The sequence below is a fragment of the Tympanuchus pallidicinctus genome, unplaced genomic scaffold (assembly GCF_026119805.1).
Source record: "Tympanuchus pallidicinctus isolate F22 unplaced genomic scaffold, pur_lepc_1.0 scaffold2, whole genome shotgun sequence".
NCBI lineage: Eukaryota > Metazoa > Chordata > Aves > Galliformes > Phasianidae > Tympanuchus > Tympanuchus pallidicinctus.
In genome coordinates this window covers 23,197,208-23,215,178 of record NW_026294721.1, presented here as the reverse complement: position 1 = coordinate 23,215,178, position 17,971 = coordinate 23,197,208, and the positions used below count along the sequence as shown (strand labels likewise).

The 17,971-nt window shown below is 35.8% G+C and overlaps 1 protein-coding gene across 3 annotated transcripts in view; it reads left to right on the top strand.

The window, feature by feature from the left end:
* Positions 1-14,024, top strand: part of GABRG1 (gamma-aminobutyric acid type A receptor subunit gamma1) — a 49,375-nt gene extending 35,351 nt beyond the window's left edge. The window contains exons 4-9 of one of the 3 annotated variants that reach the window (XM_052681937.1): positions 2,402-2,622; positions 4,635-4,717; positions 5,925-6,062; positions 6,159-6,311; positions 8,422-8,633; positions 11,076-14,024. In XM_052681937.1, coding sequence (XP_052537897.1) covers positions 2,402-2,622; positions 4,635-4,717; positions 5,925-6,062; positions 6,159-6,311; positions 8,422-8,633; positions 11,076-11,354 — 1,086 coding nt within the window. In that variant the 3' untranslated portion in view covers positions 11,355-14,024. Of the gene's footprint in view, positions 1-2,401; positions 2,623-4,634; positions 4,718-5,924; positions 6,063-6,158; positions 6,312-8,421; positions 8,634-11,075 lie in introns of those variants that run through there. The other 2 variants (XM_052681939.1, XM_052681938.1) reach the window with 2 other exon arrangements.
* The last annotated feature ends 3,947 nt before the right edge of the window (positions 14,025-17,971 follow it).

Genomic DNA, 17,971 nt, shown 5'->3' with positions numbered 1-17,971 from the left:
GGCTAGAAATTAGACCTATTCTTATGCATTCAGCATTGAAAATGACTAGTTATTAATATTATGATATTGAATTATTATGTATCAGATTTTTTTTTTTTTTGAGCATAGAAAAATGGTTCATGAAGGATTTTAACATTTCCTGCTTTCTTTGTGCTTTTTTTTTTTTTCCTATAAAATGTTGTTTAAACAACTCTTTTAATACATGGTTCTGATAAAAACTTGCACATTTAATACTGAAAGAGAATCCTAGCACCTGGGGCTGTTCCTTTGCTTTGCTCATTCAAAATTATCAAGCTCTTCTTCCATTTTTATCTTAATTTAATAGGGTTGTTGGTATTCTGTGGCAGCCTGAGTTTTCTTGCCCTGGGTGTATTTGACTGTAATGACACTTTGATATATTTCTTTTTCTCAGACAATGTGGTGCCACTGTGGATTGGCTGCTTAGCGTGGTACCTTCAGACAGCCTGCTGTTATCATACATTTGGTTATTTCTGTTGATTTCACTCACTGACTTTTTTTTCCTGTTTTTTATTGTTAAGGCAACAAGTAAATCTTTGTTCATGTTGCTTCATTTAAGTCTATGAAAGCACTTCTTTAGCACACTGTATTATGTATTCATTTACAAAAGACTAAGACAGTTGTAACCTGCAGATGAACACAGAAAGCAGGATGTTGAGGATGAACAGGCTGTGGATTTTCACAGGTGTCTTGAAGATATTTTTATACAAATAAAATAATCAAGGACTTGTTTTGACCTGCAGAAACTTCTCTTGATGACAAAGTCTGTCAAGGAATAAGCAAAGTTTTAGAGTGAAGTCATCTCCAGGATGCATTTTTGATTAGTCCTTTTGTTCCCTTGTCCTATTGCTGTTTGCCTTATACACCCATTATTTTTTCTTTGCAAGTCACTGAGTTACGATAGTTTGTGTGGAAGAGAGAGCAGAGGCAAGCCTTACCCTTGCTTATCTATTATATTCCATATCTTTTCTTTCCACATCCAGATAAGTGAGAAAATGGAGAGAGATTTAAGCAGTCCTGGTCTATCTGCCTTTGCACTTCTGAAGGATGGAAATTTCACAAATTTCAACTGGGAGACAGCTGCTAATATTTGCAGAAATGAGAAAGGAATCTATAACTCATATGGCAGGATACTATGTCTATTTAAAAATAAAATGAGCAATAAACACTAATACAATCAGCAAACCGTTTTACTTTCATTGCATTCTAATTTCATTGCATCTACATTAATTGCACTAAAAGTCAGAATTGGCTATCTGCAGTGTGCATTTTTATTGTCCACATCAACTAGTAATGCATCCTTTGGATCACACCAGCACTTCCTCCTCCTCTCTTCTCCCGTCACAGGGAGGTGTGTAAGTCTGGCCTTCAGTGATTTTTTTTTCCCTGTGGATTGAGCTCTCAGAGGAGATACTGAGTTGCTCATAGGAGGTTTCATGCAACAGCCAAGTAGGAGAGATCTGTCACCATGCAGAGCAGCTGTTGCTCTTAACATCAGTCATGATCTGGAGCTGAGACAAATGCTACAGAGTTTAGTCTGCTGCTTTGCTCCTTTATTTTGCTCCTATACTGAGCAACAATGTTAGATTCTTTGCAGATGCAATGAAATATTGTTTTTCAGTGTTTAACTCCCTTGTCTTTAACTGTCTCATTAAAATCTTTGATTTGCCACTATTTTGACCATAAAATATACTGAGAAATTTGACTTTGTATCAGAAAATAATTTTCTTCAGCCTCTAATAAGTGAAGTGAAATTGAATTAGGGAGACTTTCTTTCTGACTGTGTATACTTTTGTGTGCATGCAGGTGAATATATGAGGTTGATGGTCAAGTTATTTCTGCAAGCAGTGATATTTACTTCATGCATATGCATGAATTTTTCAAAGTCTGAAATTTAGTCAGTGGGTGTGTTTCATTTTTGTCAAAATACAGATGGGAAATGTTGAAAATGATTAAATCTTTCTTGAAGGATCTACAGATGCATGTTGTGAAATTCCAGGGGGAAAATATAAGAAATGAATTTTATTTGCTTTTGAAGAGATGTAAATCTATGTCTCTAGAAACTTGGCCTAGCTCAGAAGAAGAAAGGTTGTCCTTAAATCTGTGTCTATTTCCCTCAGTCTGATTGTATTGTGTGAGGGCTGCCAAGTTACAAGATCCTATCAGGTCTCCTCTTCTGTGACTAAACGGAGTGTCTCAGGAGAGTGGAGATAGAGGCAGAAAGCTATATGTGCCTTTCCTTAGTCTGCTACAGGCTGCTGAATGCAATATAAATAATAATAAAGAGAATAGAAGAGATAGTCTTTGATTTATACCTCAGTTGAAAATTCTTGGCTTTGCAGGCTTTGATAAATATACATAGATATCGTTTCTCTGTTTTTAGGAATACACCATAGATATCATATTTGCCCAGACTTGGTATGACAGTCGTCTGAAATTTAACAGCTCAATGAAAGTCCTTATGCTTAATAGCAATATGGTTGGAAAAATTTGGATTCCAGACACTTTCTTCCGGAACTCAAGGAAATCTGATGCCCACTGGATTACAACTCCAAATCGCTTACTTAGAATCTGGAGTGATGGAAGAGTATTATACACTCTAAGGTGAGTCCTTATTAACTAAGTAGAAAAGATAGAACTAATATGTATAAGAACATAAAAATAAATATGAATCAAGTACCTGAAATTTCCTTTGTTGTTGACCACAGGAGTTTGCAGAGAGTTTGCTAAGATGGAAAAAAATGATATGATAACCAAAAATATTAAATAAATATTATTGAAATATATTGCCCAGAATACTGGTTAAACACAGTTGAAAAGGGTAGCAAATTTTAGTTGCTTTTTAGGTATAAACAAGGTTTAAGGAAAAAAATACCAACAGAGTTGTATTCTGTAACTAAGATATCATAAACCAGAGTCATAAATTGTTTCACAGACTTTCTATTTCAAGCAGTTAATTATCTAATTTTCACAAAATTATATTTTTTAAGTAAAAATGAATGCTTCAAGCAATACAAATATTAAAAGAGCTTGATTAAAGCTAAGGTCCAAGTTCTGCATATACTACTTCCCATGTTTACTCTTACAAATTATTAAAATCTACAAATCTGTTCCTCCAAATTAGGCATGAGCAAACATGTTGGTAGCAGTTCTGCTTGGCAAATGATGGATGCTTGGCTTAATTTTAAATATACCATCTAGGCTATCTGCACTGATCTCTGAGTCACTTAAACAGTTCTTAAATAGCTGTGGTCTACAGAAAGCATTTTAGGATAATCTTTCAATTTTTCTCATTAAGCACATCTAAAAAATCTTAAATTAGAAGCTGATAGACAAGAAACATTTGCAAAAGATGACATATATCTGACCTTTTCAAAAATCAAACCGTAGCAACTTTTTAATTACTTACACTTAGTTACTTACACTGCTTTTACCTACAGACTAGTAGCATTGTATGAGCAGTGTGATGCTTTCTCAACGGAATAACTTAGAATTATTGTGCTGAAGTTTGAGCTTTGAATTGCAGTAAGCTGGAAAAGAAACAGCAAAATTGGATATTCACCTGACACTGCAACATGCAAACATCTGTATAGATGAAGATATGATCTGAATTCAGCCTAAGGTGGAATAACATTGAGAGTTCATATTGGAATAATGTTGAGTTCGTGTGTTGGTGACGGAAGAAACAATAACTGGATTTGACAGCACTCCAAGTTCTTTGGTTCCTCTGTACTACCATTCTTTCCCCATTGTTACTTGAGGGAGAAGACATCGTGATTCTTTAATGTTCAGCGGCTCAGTAGGTTCAGTAAGCTCAGTAGGCCTACTGAATCTATTGTGAAGGTAGACCTTGATTTTTCTATTGCACTCATTGAAGGTATTCCAAATCTGGTTGTACCGCTTACAATAAAAGCTAGGCTTTGTTTTCTTTTTCTTTAAGGGTTTGACCATCCAAAGATTGAAAATGGAAAACTAAGACAATATATGTATATATCACAGTTGGAAAATGTGAAGGGCACCCCCAAAGGGATGCAAGTGTCTTACTTGGAAATGGGGATTTTTTCTTTCCCAGTGTATGGCAAGAACTACAGTTTTCCTTAAAATCCACCTTGTTTAGAAACTGGAAGTCTGTGACAGTATTTTCAAAAGCTGCCACTGATTTTTTTCTGTTGTTTAAATGCTAGAGTAGTGCTAGACTGTATATATATGTATATATGTATAAATATATATATATTTATATGTGTGTATATAACCATCAGACATAAAGATGTCAAATGCCATAAGACTTTCCAAAACATTCTTTAAAAAACTATATTTTATTGCTGTGTTCGTCTCCCCTCCTTTTACTCTTTGTGGTAGAAAATTAAGAGATTACCAAATCAATTGGCATTTTTTAAATGACCAGATATGGCAATTGAAATGACACAAGTCATCGGGTTGCATTTGATAATTTTGTTCTTTGGAGATGATGGTGGATGCCTTTTGCAGATACACAATTGGATATGCTTAACATCCATTAATTGGCAAAACTGATTTCTATGCATATGTTTATTATCTAGTCTGAAGTGTCTAGCTGCATGAATCTAATCTTTCTTTTGTTCTTATTTTCTAATTAGACTGACAATTAATGCTGAGTGTTATCTTCAGCTTCACAACTTTCCTATGGATGAACACTCCTGTCCACTGGAATTTTCAAGCTGTAAGTGGTACAACACTTTGTTTTCTTTTCTCTTTACAACCAGGCTTTAAATTTCCTTAAAATCCAGCAGCAAGAAAGCAAGTAATTACTTTTTGAAGCCTTGAAAAAAACTATTTGTTTTTTGCTTTGGTTTATTGCATTATTTATTGCATAATTAAATGCAATAATGAATGAGTTGAATTACATGCATTTCATTTAGTTGCAACTTTGAAAACAATCGTATTGCTAAGGAGCGTGATGCAACCCTCATTCCAGTTAAAAGGAATCTATTGCCTTGGAAGAACTTTATTTTTTATGCCTGTCAGACTTGCCAACTTTGAATTGGTTCCATGTGTCATACTAAGAGGAAAATTAAGATCTGCCTTCTTCAACTTGTTCTTGTAAACGCTTAATCAGTATAAACATGCCTTCTCCTTTCAGTGGGATGTATTTTTGCAAGCAGGAAACATAACTTTCAGGCTTATTTTTTTAATATATTAAAAGTAAAATACTGTTCTAAGAGTATTATGTTTTTGCTAGCAAAAGAATCCCGAACCATCTGAACATAGCTAAATAATTTATTCTTAAATGTGAAACCTAAAAGGCAATGAAATCAAACTTCAGTGAATCTTCTTAAATGAATGTTTTATTTAGTGCTTCCTTCCTCAATGCTAAATGAACTTTCATAGGTCTTTCAATTAAATACAAGTGAACCTTACTTGATTTCATTCCTGCTTTCGTGCTAGGTAATGTGGGTCAATATATGAGACACACGAAAATCAAGAAGGATGTAATTCCAGGGAGATTACTGAACAGGTCACAAAAATCCATACCAAGGAATAGGAATTTCACCATATTGTGTACTTGGAAGTACATGTACTTTTAAGCTCTTTGTGTTCTTTTAAAGCTAAAGTATATTGCATTCATGCATTCATGCATAGTGGTGACTCTGAGTCATTTTTTTCATTCTTAATTCCAGAATATTGTGCAGATATTTCCTAAGCAATTGTATTTACAAAACTTTAGGCTGATCTTAACAGTTAGGCTTAAAATTGAGGCTAGTTATTTTGTTATTGAATTTTAGGTGGATACAGTGGATTATAGATTTTCTTGCTCTGCAATTCCCTTTATATACAGCCTTTATTTCATTTCCAAACAACTTCAGAGATCACAATACACGCTTTGAAATTTGCTGTGGCTGGACTCTTGATTTGTTGTTTTATTCTAGATGGATATCCCAGAAATGAAATTGAATACAAATGGAAGAAAACCTCTGTTGAAGTGGCAGATCCGAAATACTGGAGATTGTACCAATTTGCATTTGTAGGGCTGCGAAATACAACTGAGATTTCTCATACCTTGTCTGGTAAGGAAGAGTGTTAAGCTTTTTGGCATGTGTTATCCATGTGAAACAAAAATAACAGATATAATCCAAGATTATTATTATTTTCTTAATTCATAGGTGATTATATTATTATGACAATCTTCTTTGATCTCAGCAGACGTATGGGATATTTTACTATCCAGACGTACATTCCTTGTATACTCACAGTTGTTCTTTCATGGGTGTCATTTTGGATCAACAAGGATGCAGTTCCTGCAAGGACATCTCTGGGTAAGAATGCTTGTTGTCACCCTTGAGGGTTCCAGAACAACAATACAAATCTGCAGTGAGCACTGGATTAATTGAATTAAACGATTGTGACCATTGGTCGTCCTTTCTATTGAGTTACAAGGTTAAGAGTAGGAGAATCATGCTGTAGTGTCACAACAGAATTTAAGGGAGAGAGTGTTTATAACAGAAACCTGGAAATCTTAGGCTTCTGGGGTGATATAAGACAAGGGGAAAATTTTCATGCTTAAAGAGGGTGGGTTTAGGTAAGATTTACAGTGGGAGTGGTGAGGCACTGGAATAGGTTGCCCAGAGATATGGTGGATGCCTCATCCCTGGAGAATTTCAAGGCCAGGCTGGACAGGGATCTGAGCAACCGGATCTAGCTGTGGATGTCCCTGTTCCTTGCAGGGATGTTGGACTAGATGACTTTTAAAGATCCCTTCCAACTTTAAGGATTCTGTGATCCAAACCTTGTGGATTCACTATTACATAAATATATATTTTTTTCTTCTGTGTGATACTTCTGTCATCTCCAGGGATGGTAATATGGCAATTTTTAGTCTGTCAAGTATGACTTAATTTCACTTAGCGTTATGGAACATAGGATGTTACTACTACACAGGGGAAAACTGTGAAGATGTGTATTGTTTTTGTTCTGTTCCCATTGTTTTAAAATTTAAGTGTGATTTTTGTTTGTACCTTTTTTTTTAATAATGAAGTAAATTAATTTGCTCTTTTAGGGACAGGAAAGAATATTTGCAACTGAAGTTGAACTTCAAGGAGTTAGGCACGTAACTTGTAAAAGCCTATGTTGCAAGTTCTTCTGTGATTATAATTCAGTGTTAGTGTCAAACTTGGCTGACCTGATTAATGTGGCTCTGCTCTCCTATGTTTGACCACTTGGGAATCATGTGTTGCCTTGGAGAAGTGTCAGATAGAGATGTGCGAAGGGCATAGGATGCACACTAACAACTCTCAGATTAGTAGTAATAGTTTTCTGATTTCTTTATGTGTAAATGCTCAAAAGTCGATGTTTGGCAGATTATTGGGTGACTATTCTCACACACAGATTTTCTAGTGCAGAAAAAAAGAATTTACCAGTCAAAAAAGATGTGATTTTACAGGCTGGGGGAAAGACTGAGAGGTTAAGAGAAGAAAGCCAACACTAAGTTAAACTAGAAGCTGTGATAATTGGGAAGTTTTCTCCCTTCTGTGAATTCAGGAAAATATTTTCTATTACTTAAGGCACAATATTGAAAATATATTTAGTAATTTAGAGAATGATACAAGAAAGGCCATTAAATTCATCTACTTTGACCTGCTACGTGTCATAAGCAAGGAGTTGAGAACTTTATTCCATTTTCTAATACTTTTAAAATTAGTTTTTAAAATTATCGATACATAATAAACCATTTTCTGTTTGTGTGCTTTCATATATTTTAAACTTTCAGAGCCAGAGGTCTTTTATCTGTTTATAAAATGTATATGTTTATTTGTACCAGTTGGTCTACTGTATTTGTTGTATGTATGCTTGCTTTAAAATTTTTATAAAAATTTTTATTGTTATTATTATAAAAGTTTTATAAAATTACAAAAACTTTATCAATGTCTTGATTTCTTCAGTGTGCTGAAAATTAAAGGAATTTAAACTAGAGTGTTAAAATAAATGTGTCGCAGTCACAGAATTATAAGGCAGGAAGGAACCTCTGAAGGCCATCTAGTCCAACCCCACAGCATAGCAGGCTCCCTACAGTAGGTAGCTACCTAACCCTAGTTGGAGTTTACAAAGATATCATGATGGAGAGCTTCACTTCTTGAGCTTCCTGAAGCTTGCTAGCAGCCCAGGGACATACCCCATGCTGGGTTACACAACCAGCCACCTTCTGTATTATCCAACAGTGGCTTCTGGATCCATAGGGATGGCTTCTTGCAATAGCACAGGTGTCTGGATGTGATCTAAGGTGAATTCTGTTGTGCCTCAGTTCTTGTATGCCTTATGAATGAGTTATTGACTAACTTGAGGATTTTTTTGGGTGTGTGACAATATGTTTGAATTACTAATATACTCTCCTTTTTCCCTTCTGTCTCTCTTACTTTCTTTATTAAATAGGTATTACAACAGTGCTGACCATGACAACATTGAGCACAATTGCCAGGAAGTCACTTCCAAAAGTCTCCTATGTGACAGCAATGGATCTTTTTGTCTCTGTTTGTTTCATTTTTGTGTTTGCTGCCTTGATGGAATACGGCACCTTGCATTACTTTACTAGCAACAGAAAAGTGGACAAAGGAAAAGATAAGAAGGCAAAATCTAAGCCATCAGTAAGTTTAGTTAAATGATTAAGAACCAAAAACATGCAATTTGTTCTTTATTGGTTGGGAGTTTATATTCACTTTCTGTAAGACTGTTAACTAACAAAATTTTTGGATCATAAGTGAATTAAAATATATGAGCCTAATTTAGAGAGTCTTTAAAAATAATTTTTCATGCTGTTCCCAAGCCCTTGGTGCTTCTTGAGCTGTCTGTGGAGCATGTGCCAGTGGAGTCCGTTCTATTTGGGCTTAATGTTTTTGAAAAATCTTTTTTTTCATTTACTCTAATGTTTCTTTCTAGTAAAATGATCCTCCTTCTTTTACAATTTGAAATTTGTATGGTATGAATCCTCACAAATCCTAGAAATAAGTATTCCATTTAAGAGATTTTCTCTTCATGCATTAAGAATATTGGAATTTCTGAAGAATCTGTCAGCATGAATATTTAAAATTCATATTTACATTATTAAAGCATTTAGGAAAAGGCATTAAATAGGTTTTTCATTAGAAAACTAGAGGCTTGATTGTAATCTTCTTCGGGAAAGAATAAGAGGAAGGACCAATGCTGTAAAGCCCTTTTTCCAGATCATTTCATCAACTAAGATGTTGTATAGCTAAATCATACCAGTTGACTTTCCTGGGTGAGGGATGAATGTTGCCTGTATACAATCAAGCAGAAGATGAAATAAAATAACAAATAGGCATCTTTCCTTATATATCTACTTAAAAGCAATGAGTTTGTAAGTTCAAAACAAATTTCATCTGAAATTTTGTGTTCTGTAAAAACAAGACCTGCTTGTAATGTCTCAAATATAAAGGCTATTAGTATTGTCAGTATTTTATCATGACTGAAAAGAATAATGAGGCCCTTTAGGACGATAATTAGCTCCCTAGGTCATCATGTCTAAAAAGTGTTGAAACAGCAGTGTGTGAATTTTCCTCTGGTAAAAATACTTATTAAAGGAATTTGGACTATTAAAAAGTATGGTGGAAACTGCACACCTGTAACACCATCTCCTGAAGACTTGGTGGTAAAATTTCCCCACAGGAATATAATTATTCCTTTACTAGAGATCTCCGTACTGGTCCAAGTAATTCCCTGGAAGTGAGGCAATTGGTCCCTAAAATATCACAAGGATTGAAATTGTGTGGCTTCTTGCTTTTTATATATTTTTCTTACTTTGTCTATCATGTATAATTATATGAGAAATTCTTTTCTACACTTCAGTAGCCAGAGTTGTTAATTGTTTCACTGTAAACTCACTTCCTTACTTCCTCTGACTGCATCATTCCTAAATGTTTTTATTCATTATATGGCAAAATATGGAGATTCAAGAAAAGAGAGAAGAAAATGTAGGAGTAATATTAATGTAACTACTATACTTTAGTCTGAAAATTTTAAAAAAGATGCCAAAGGTAGAAAGGGACTGAAAGAATGAGAGTACAAGAGGATAATAGAGTAGTCTAAAAAGGCTGTGGGCTTTATAAATTAAAACAAGGATAAATAAGGAAACAGAGAATGTGTTTTTGAATACTTGAGAAAACAAGGATGATGTATGAAGATCCACATGGAAAAAAATAATAAAAGGCGGAAAGATGGGCAGTGATAGTGCGGGAAAAGGGAGGACAAAAAGTCATGAGAAAGGTGAAAGGAAGTAGGTTAAGTACTAGGCAATAACACACCCGAAATATTTCTGTGAAAATTATTTATGAATGCTAGCACCTATTTCAAACAATTTGAACTGAATATCAGGAGGGTTGAGTTACACACGTGGAAAGTAGAAGCAAGAATTAAGAGCTAAAATAATCAGTTTTACTGACTTTCATGGTATTCTCCTACGGTCTTTTATGTATTTATGTATGGGCTGGGCATACTGTTTAGGGATTTACCATCAGAGAGTTAGATCTGTGTAGAGGCTGTGGATCAGACTCTAAAACTTCACCAGAGATTTTGTTCTAATACTACAAGTTTGCCTTAGAGAAATTTTATTTTCTAGAAAAACATCCAGTCCGATACTAAAGATTCCAGATGATGGGAAAGCTATCATTCCCTTGGTAGTGATGATTATATCCTTCCTAAGTGCTTGCTTATGACCCAGTTGTCAAGCTTTGACTTACTTCAAAATGTTCTTTTGTGTCATGTAGATGGGATCATCTAACCCTGTCTGTATAACTAATTATCCAGTATTCCCAATGCCCAGCACAACCCAGTTTTCACCATGAAAGGTGAAAAGCATTCATGATCTATTGCCCTCATGAGCTAATTGCATAGACTAGTTCATAATTTGCAAAACTCCCCTCTAACATTTGAATGTTTTCCTCTAACATTTGAATTTCTGTGTATTGTTCTGAAAAATCTGCTTACATCAGTCCTTGCTGTGGAATTGTATGGAATTATTTAATTTGAGGGTAAAACAAAAACATGTTTTTCTTTTTTTTTTTTTTCTTAAGAAACCATCTGCAATTGCTGTTCGACCTGGATCAACACTAATTTCAATTAATAACATTAATCATCTCCCTGAACGTGATGATGATTATGGATATGAGTGCCTAGAAGGGAAAGACTGTGCTAGCTTCTTTTGTTGTTTTGAAGACTGCCGCACAGGATCTTGGAGAGAAGGAAGAATACACATTCGTATTGCAAAAATTGACTCCTATTCTCGAATCTTCTTTCCAACTGCCTTTGCACTGTTTAATCTCGTTTATTGGATTGGGTATCTTTATCTATAAATTTTACTGGCTAGACAAACTCAGAAAAAAACTGAACAGACGTTAATGTTTTTCAGAGAATGGTCAAAGTTTAGATCTGATCCAAAATTACTAAAATTAGATATTTTTAAAATTCGAAACAAGATGTTGATATAGTCTCCCTCGTGTGATCAACAATAGAAATGATATCAGTATTTTGACAAGAAAATTGAAAAATTAACTCTTAAAATTTAACTTATCTGTACACACAACTGTTTTTGTCTGGGTCTAACAAAATACACAGATGAGAGACTAAGTCGTTGAACTGGGCGGTTCTACATAATCTTTAAATTTTAATTCTAAATGACAATAGTGATGAATTTTGTAGCTTCTCTTACAGATAAGCAAAGCAAGCCTTAATAAAATGGGATTAGTTATTCTCATCCATTTCATCTATAAGGTGATAATTTTTATTAATTCTTGATTTTTAAATAGCTGATAAAAGTTGAAGCACTTCTATTTCTCAACTAGCCATTTACTCTCTGCAGTATGTTAAAAATAATGATATCATAGTTAATCTCATTCATATTTACACAAAGTGCAGAGATGAGAGCAACAAATGGTTTTATCACCAAAATGCCCACAGAGATAATTCTGAGCTTGTCTTATCCTGATACTGATGTAGGCTTTTGATTTTCAGTCTTTGATTACATTTATGTCTATGCTCCATATGCTGTTATATCACTGTGGTGTGTTCCTCAAAGTTTTCCAAGAGGGCTACAACTTTAAAAATTCCTACCTATTTGCCATTGCTCTAATTTCATGGAAGCCAAATGTTGGATAATTGATTATGGTCATTCTGATAATCTTTTCACATCCTCTCCATTTCCCTCTCCTTGTCTAATTCATACTCAGGGGCAGAGAAGGAATTACGCTCAACAGACTTTGTATCATCAGAATTAGGAAGAATTCTTTGACAGTGCTATAGTGTTTGTGTTAAAAATCAGTGTGCTAAATCTCCATCCCTAAGGGTAAAATGTGTGACCTGATATGCTTTGCATACAGTACAGTTCTATATGTTCTGCTCGTTACTGCTTATGTTACTCACTGAGCCAAGTCAAGTCAGATTTACTGATACTGTGTTCTGGATTGCTGTATAATTACCTCCTTGATATATACAATTCCATCAGGGAAAAAAAAAAAAAAGTATATTTCTAAAGGAAAAGCCCTTTTACAGGGACAATGTAATAATTCTTACGCATTGCAGATCTTCCTCCATGATGGGATATATCCCCTCAAAAACATAGAATTGTTTCTCCAGTCTGTGATGACAGTTACTGTTTGCTTCGATAGGAATATTTTGGTAGCAGTAGTCTTTCTGGATTGACTTCTCTGTGTTGACTATTGCTGGCTTGCAGCATTTAGTATCTCATTTCTATTTTTGTGGAAAAATGTGATCTTTCCTCCTTTCTCAGAAAGAAACCAGTCTCAAGTGAGCTTGCAAATACCCCTGTAAAATTAAGATATGCATTAACTAAAAGTCAGAATTACACAGAAGACCTTACAGATCTTTAAAGAGGATTAATGGGATTAAAATTTGGCTGTAGATGAAGATGTTTGGTACTGGAGATAAATATATGATTAATGGTTAATTATAGAAAATGAAACGTAGAAGTACACCCTCCCCACGTACACTCACACACACAAATTATTTCTGTTAAATGTGCTCCCTCCTGATTTTTTTTGAAGAAGAACTAGAGTATTATCATATACTAGTTGACACAAACATAAAGAGATATGACAAATGTGAAATGTTGCTGCAGTGTTCAGTTCCAAAGTTTAATATAGAATGCAAGATTATCTGCAGTGATTCTGGAAGCAAGTGTTACTGAGAAGATCCCATTTTAATGCAAGCTTTATTTCATTATTTAGCCAACAAAATATGAAAGTGGTTGAGAGAGTCTGAATGTCTGCTGTTGAGTTTGGCAGATGTCATTTGTTGTATGACCTTTCTGAGCAGCAACTTCTGACTATTAGACTGAGGGTAGAAGTGCAGAAACACTAACAATGCTGATGCAATAACTTGTTGTTTCTTTATTGTCTCATTCGCAGAAAATGTTCAGTACAGTGGAAATATGCCAGTGCATATAAGAGTGCAGTGTGATGCTTTTTGTCAGCACACTAAACACGTTCCTCTGTAGTAAAGATGAAGGTGGCTTCAGTAGCAGTATGTTGAATGTGTACTTGAAAGGCAATCTACTTGCTACACAATACAGGATCCAATTTTTTTGAGCTCCTGACTTTCATTAATTCACCTTTAAACAAAGGGAATTTGAAAGAGCTTGGCACTTTACAAGGCAAATACAAATTTCACAGCACATCCAGTTAGTTCTTTCTATTCATCTGGTTGTCAGTTGCCAATCAGCCTCCAATGATTTAACTGGAAAACAGAAAACATCCCTAATTGGCAAGGGATGGATAAGAAGTCTTTCATCACTAATTTCTATGAAACAATGTAATAGAGTATTAAAGCTATTGAATGTTATGGCTGTTTAGTTTAGGGATACACTTGCTTCTGTCTGTTGATAAACTTTTCTTTGTATTTCATTTGTTTCTGATGATATCATTTCAGTTTCCCATAGTATTGTGAGTGCAAATTGAAATGGGAATGCAGTGAACTGTAACTTGGCATGTAATAAATGTGCTGATTTAGTCCTATGTGTTTTCTTTGTAGTCTGCATGTAAACACTCAATTCCAAGAAATCAAAGTGATTAAAAAAAAAAAAAAAAAGAAAAAAAAGCAAGAAACAGAGACTGTGGTTACTTGGGCTTGGATGCTGTGACCATTTTCCAAACCTACTTGAATAAAATTTCATTTACTGATAACTGGGGTTACAATATTTGGGTCATATTATTCTGACCACTACTGTTTTAAGGACTTCTTAAACCTATTCCTAATCAATATTGTAATACAGCTAGAATTCAGAAACGCATGTGCTTATGTACTGTCATAGAGACTGATGTTATCCTGAATTGATGCCACTAATGCACGCTTAATTTACATTAATTTCAGTAATGGGTGTTCAGTAGCTCAAATGATTGAGTATCAAGGATGGGAACCAGAGCCTCATCAGTAAAATATTTTCTCATCGAAAGAAAAGGACATAGAGGAGAAATTGCCAGAAAGGTATACAGGGGAGAAACAAGTCTGGAGAAATTATTTCATACTGCAAAAACTTCCAGCATCTCCTGAAATGTAGTCTTAAAAAAAAAAAAAAAAAAGTTGCTTCCTAGATATTTCTATGTTTATGTTCCCCACTTGTCTGTTTTAGTAGTGAGTACAGCTAAGTGTGTTATTTTTTTGTAAGTTTTTTTCTATGATTGTTCTCACTGATCTTCAGTGCATGTCTTATGTGTCTGAGTGCATCTGCTTAATGTACTAACAGTGGCTGTGCAACCAAAGCATGAGCCCTGGGTAGCATATTTTATATTCACACACTGATGTGCTTCAAAGGCTTTAACCTTATCCAGTTTTCTGGCATTCAGATACACAGGTTTGTGTAAGACTTTGAAGGAGAATCGCCTCCAACAGAGTTCTTATAATTTCGTGATTTATTTAATATGCTACTAAAAGATTTGTTTAAAATTGGTGTCTGAACTCTGCAATCTGAAAGCGCTCTTGGCCTTTCAATTGAAAGCCCAACAGGAGTCTGGATTTCAATATTTATCTGCATCTTGTAAGATACATTTTATTTAATTGTATCAGTCATCATTTCTGTTTACTGTTTCCACATAACAGAGGATTAATGCAAATACATCCAATTTACATTTAAAAAAATCATTTTTATAATTTTGTTTTAAATTTATTGCGTTTCTTCTCAGTTATATTAAAAGTGTTCATCATTTCATTTTTTCTTAAGTATAATTGTATTTTGTAGTGACTATAGTAGAGAAAATAGTAACCAAAATAGAATTCCTCAGCAAGACTACAGCTTATTAGAATCTGGAACCAGGAATTAGAAAAAACAACTGTACTTTTATTTCTGAAGAAACTCAGTGAAAGTCCACGTGGCCCTCTGAACATGCCACAGGGAAGACTGTCTCACTGAGAGAGACAAAATTTTAGGGAGAAAAATCTTTGTAGAAAAGACCTATCCATTTGGTCAGAGCAGAGGCTAGTTTCCCAAGTGGCTTAAATCAAGAAATGATCAACCTGTTCTTCTTCAGTGGTCTCTTCTGTTTCACTTGTGCCAGCAAGAGCAGTTGTTGAGCCATGCTGTTAGATGATCCAAATTTGAAAAAAATATGGTTTATTGTACTTTTCCCTAAGTTAATATTTCAGTCAGATGGATGAGCTCATCTGACTGCTGATACACTTGATCATTTGCTCTCCTCCAAGACATGTAGTGGGAGCTTGTAGCTGGAGGCAGAAAGGATGACTTCTTGTGATAGATGTATTTCATTCAGTTGAGAACTGCTGTGGAGATGGTGGGGAAAAAAAAATTGGGAGGGAGGTAATACCAGAATCCAGTTCTATGGATCTGACTAGGAAAGTTATCCTGCCCTTGTACTTGGCATTGCTGAGGCCTCACCTCAAGTACTGTATTCAGTTTTGGGCACCTCTACAGAAAGGACAATGAGGTGCCTGAGCAGGTCCAAAGAAGGGCAACAAGGCTTGTGAAGGGCTTGGAGAATATGCCCTACAAGGAGCAACTAAAGGAACTGGGGCTGTTTAGTCTGGAGAAAAGGAGACTGAGGGGAGACTTTATTGCTCTCTTCTAATATCTGAAAGGTGTTTACAGCAAGATCAGTTTCTTTTCTTACTGGTGACAGGCGACAGGACATGAGGAAATGGCCTTAAGTTGTGCCAAGGTAAGTTTAGGTTGGCTATCAGGAAACAGTTCTTTACAGAAAGGGTTGTTAAGCACTGGAACAGGCTCCCCAGGGAGGTGGTTCAGTCACCATCCCTGGCTGTGTTTAAAAACCGTTTGGATGTGGTGCTCAGGGACATGATTTAGAGGAGGGTTGTTAGAGTATTATGGTTAGGCTGTGGTTGGACTCTATGATCTTTAAGGTCTTTTCCAACCTGAGTGATTCTATGATTCTACGATTCTATGAATGGCTTATATTTAGTTAATGTATTTCTCAGTGGTATTTATGACTGCTCAAGATTTTCCTGCTACATAATTATTGTATTATAAAAAACCAGATGAGGTTTAACAAAAGCAGGTATAGAGTCTTGCATCTGGGGAGGAATAATTGCATGCACCAATACAGGTTGGGGGATGACCTGCTGGAGAGGAGCTCTGTGGAGAGGGACCTGAGTCTCCTGGTTGATGACAGGTTGGCCATGAGCCAGCAGTGTGCCCTTGTGGCCAAGAGGGCCAATGGCATCCTGGGATGCATTAAAAAGAGCGTGGCCAGCAGGTCGAGGTAGGTGATCTTCCCCCTCTACTCTGCACTGGTAAGGCCTCATCTGGAGTACTGTGTCCAGTTCTGGGCTCACCAGTACAAAAAAGACAGATCTCTTGGAAAGAGTCCAGCGGAGGACTACAGAGATGGTGAAGGGCCTGGAGCATCTCCCCTATGAAGAAAGGCTGAGTGAACTGGGTCTGTTTAGCCTTGAGAAAAGAAGACTGAGAGTAGACCTGATCCAGGTCTATAAATATCTAAGGAGTGGGGGGCAGAGTGGCGAGGCCAGACTGTTTTCAGCAGTGTATGGAGACAGGAAACGGCCAGAAACTGCAGTATAGGAAGTTCTGCACAAATGAGCGCAAGAATTTCTTTACAGTGAGGATGATGGAGCACCGGAACAGGCTGCCCAGGGAGGTTGTGAAGTCTCCTCTGGAGATATTCAAAACCTGCCTGGACGCTTACTTGTATGATCTGCTGTAGGGAACCTGCTTTGGCAGGGGAGGTGGACTCAATGATCTCTGGTGGTCCATTCCAACCCCTACAATTCTGTGATTCTGTGCAATTACTATTAAAGTGTGTTTTCTGTACATTCACTACTGACTAAATGAGAAACAGACAGTTATCTCGAGTGACTGTTGAATAGCATATTAGAAAATAAAAAATCAGGTTAAATTTGAAAAAAAGGTTATAAAAATGTTTGAGTACTAATTTTAAAAGGCACTGAGAGCTAGCACTCAATGTGTTTACAAGTGCTGTAGCCCTTGAGGGCTACAAAATTTGGGAAGGTAAACCTGACCCTGAATTAGATCACTGAGTCCCTTTCTCCTTCAGGGAGTGGGAAGGTTGATTATGATCACAATCAGGTGGGATCATGGATATCTGCTGTTCTCCAAGAATGCTGGTAGTAGTTTCTTGTTAAAACAATGAGAGATTTCTACCTGCTAGATTATGATTTGAAATTGCATGCTTTTCTACAGAAGGTGAATCTGAGCTGTGACTTCCAAAATGATAGGAAAACATGAAAAGTACAGGACTTTATCTCTGCCTGGGTACATTCTCATGGAGCTGATGTGATGTTACAAGGCTCTGAGATGTTCCCCATATGATACAATGGGAGAATTTAGCTCTCCTGGGCAAAGTGTCCATAATTGATCACAAATCTAACAGTATTGTGCATTCTGGTTTGGATCTGGTATGATAGTGAAAATTTAGAGCTATTGGAGTTAGGCAGCTAGCTAAAACTG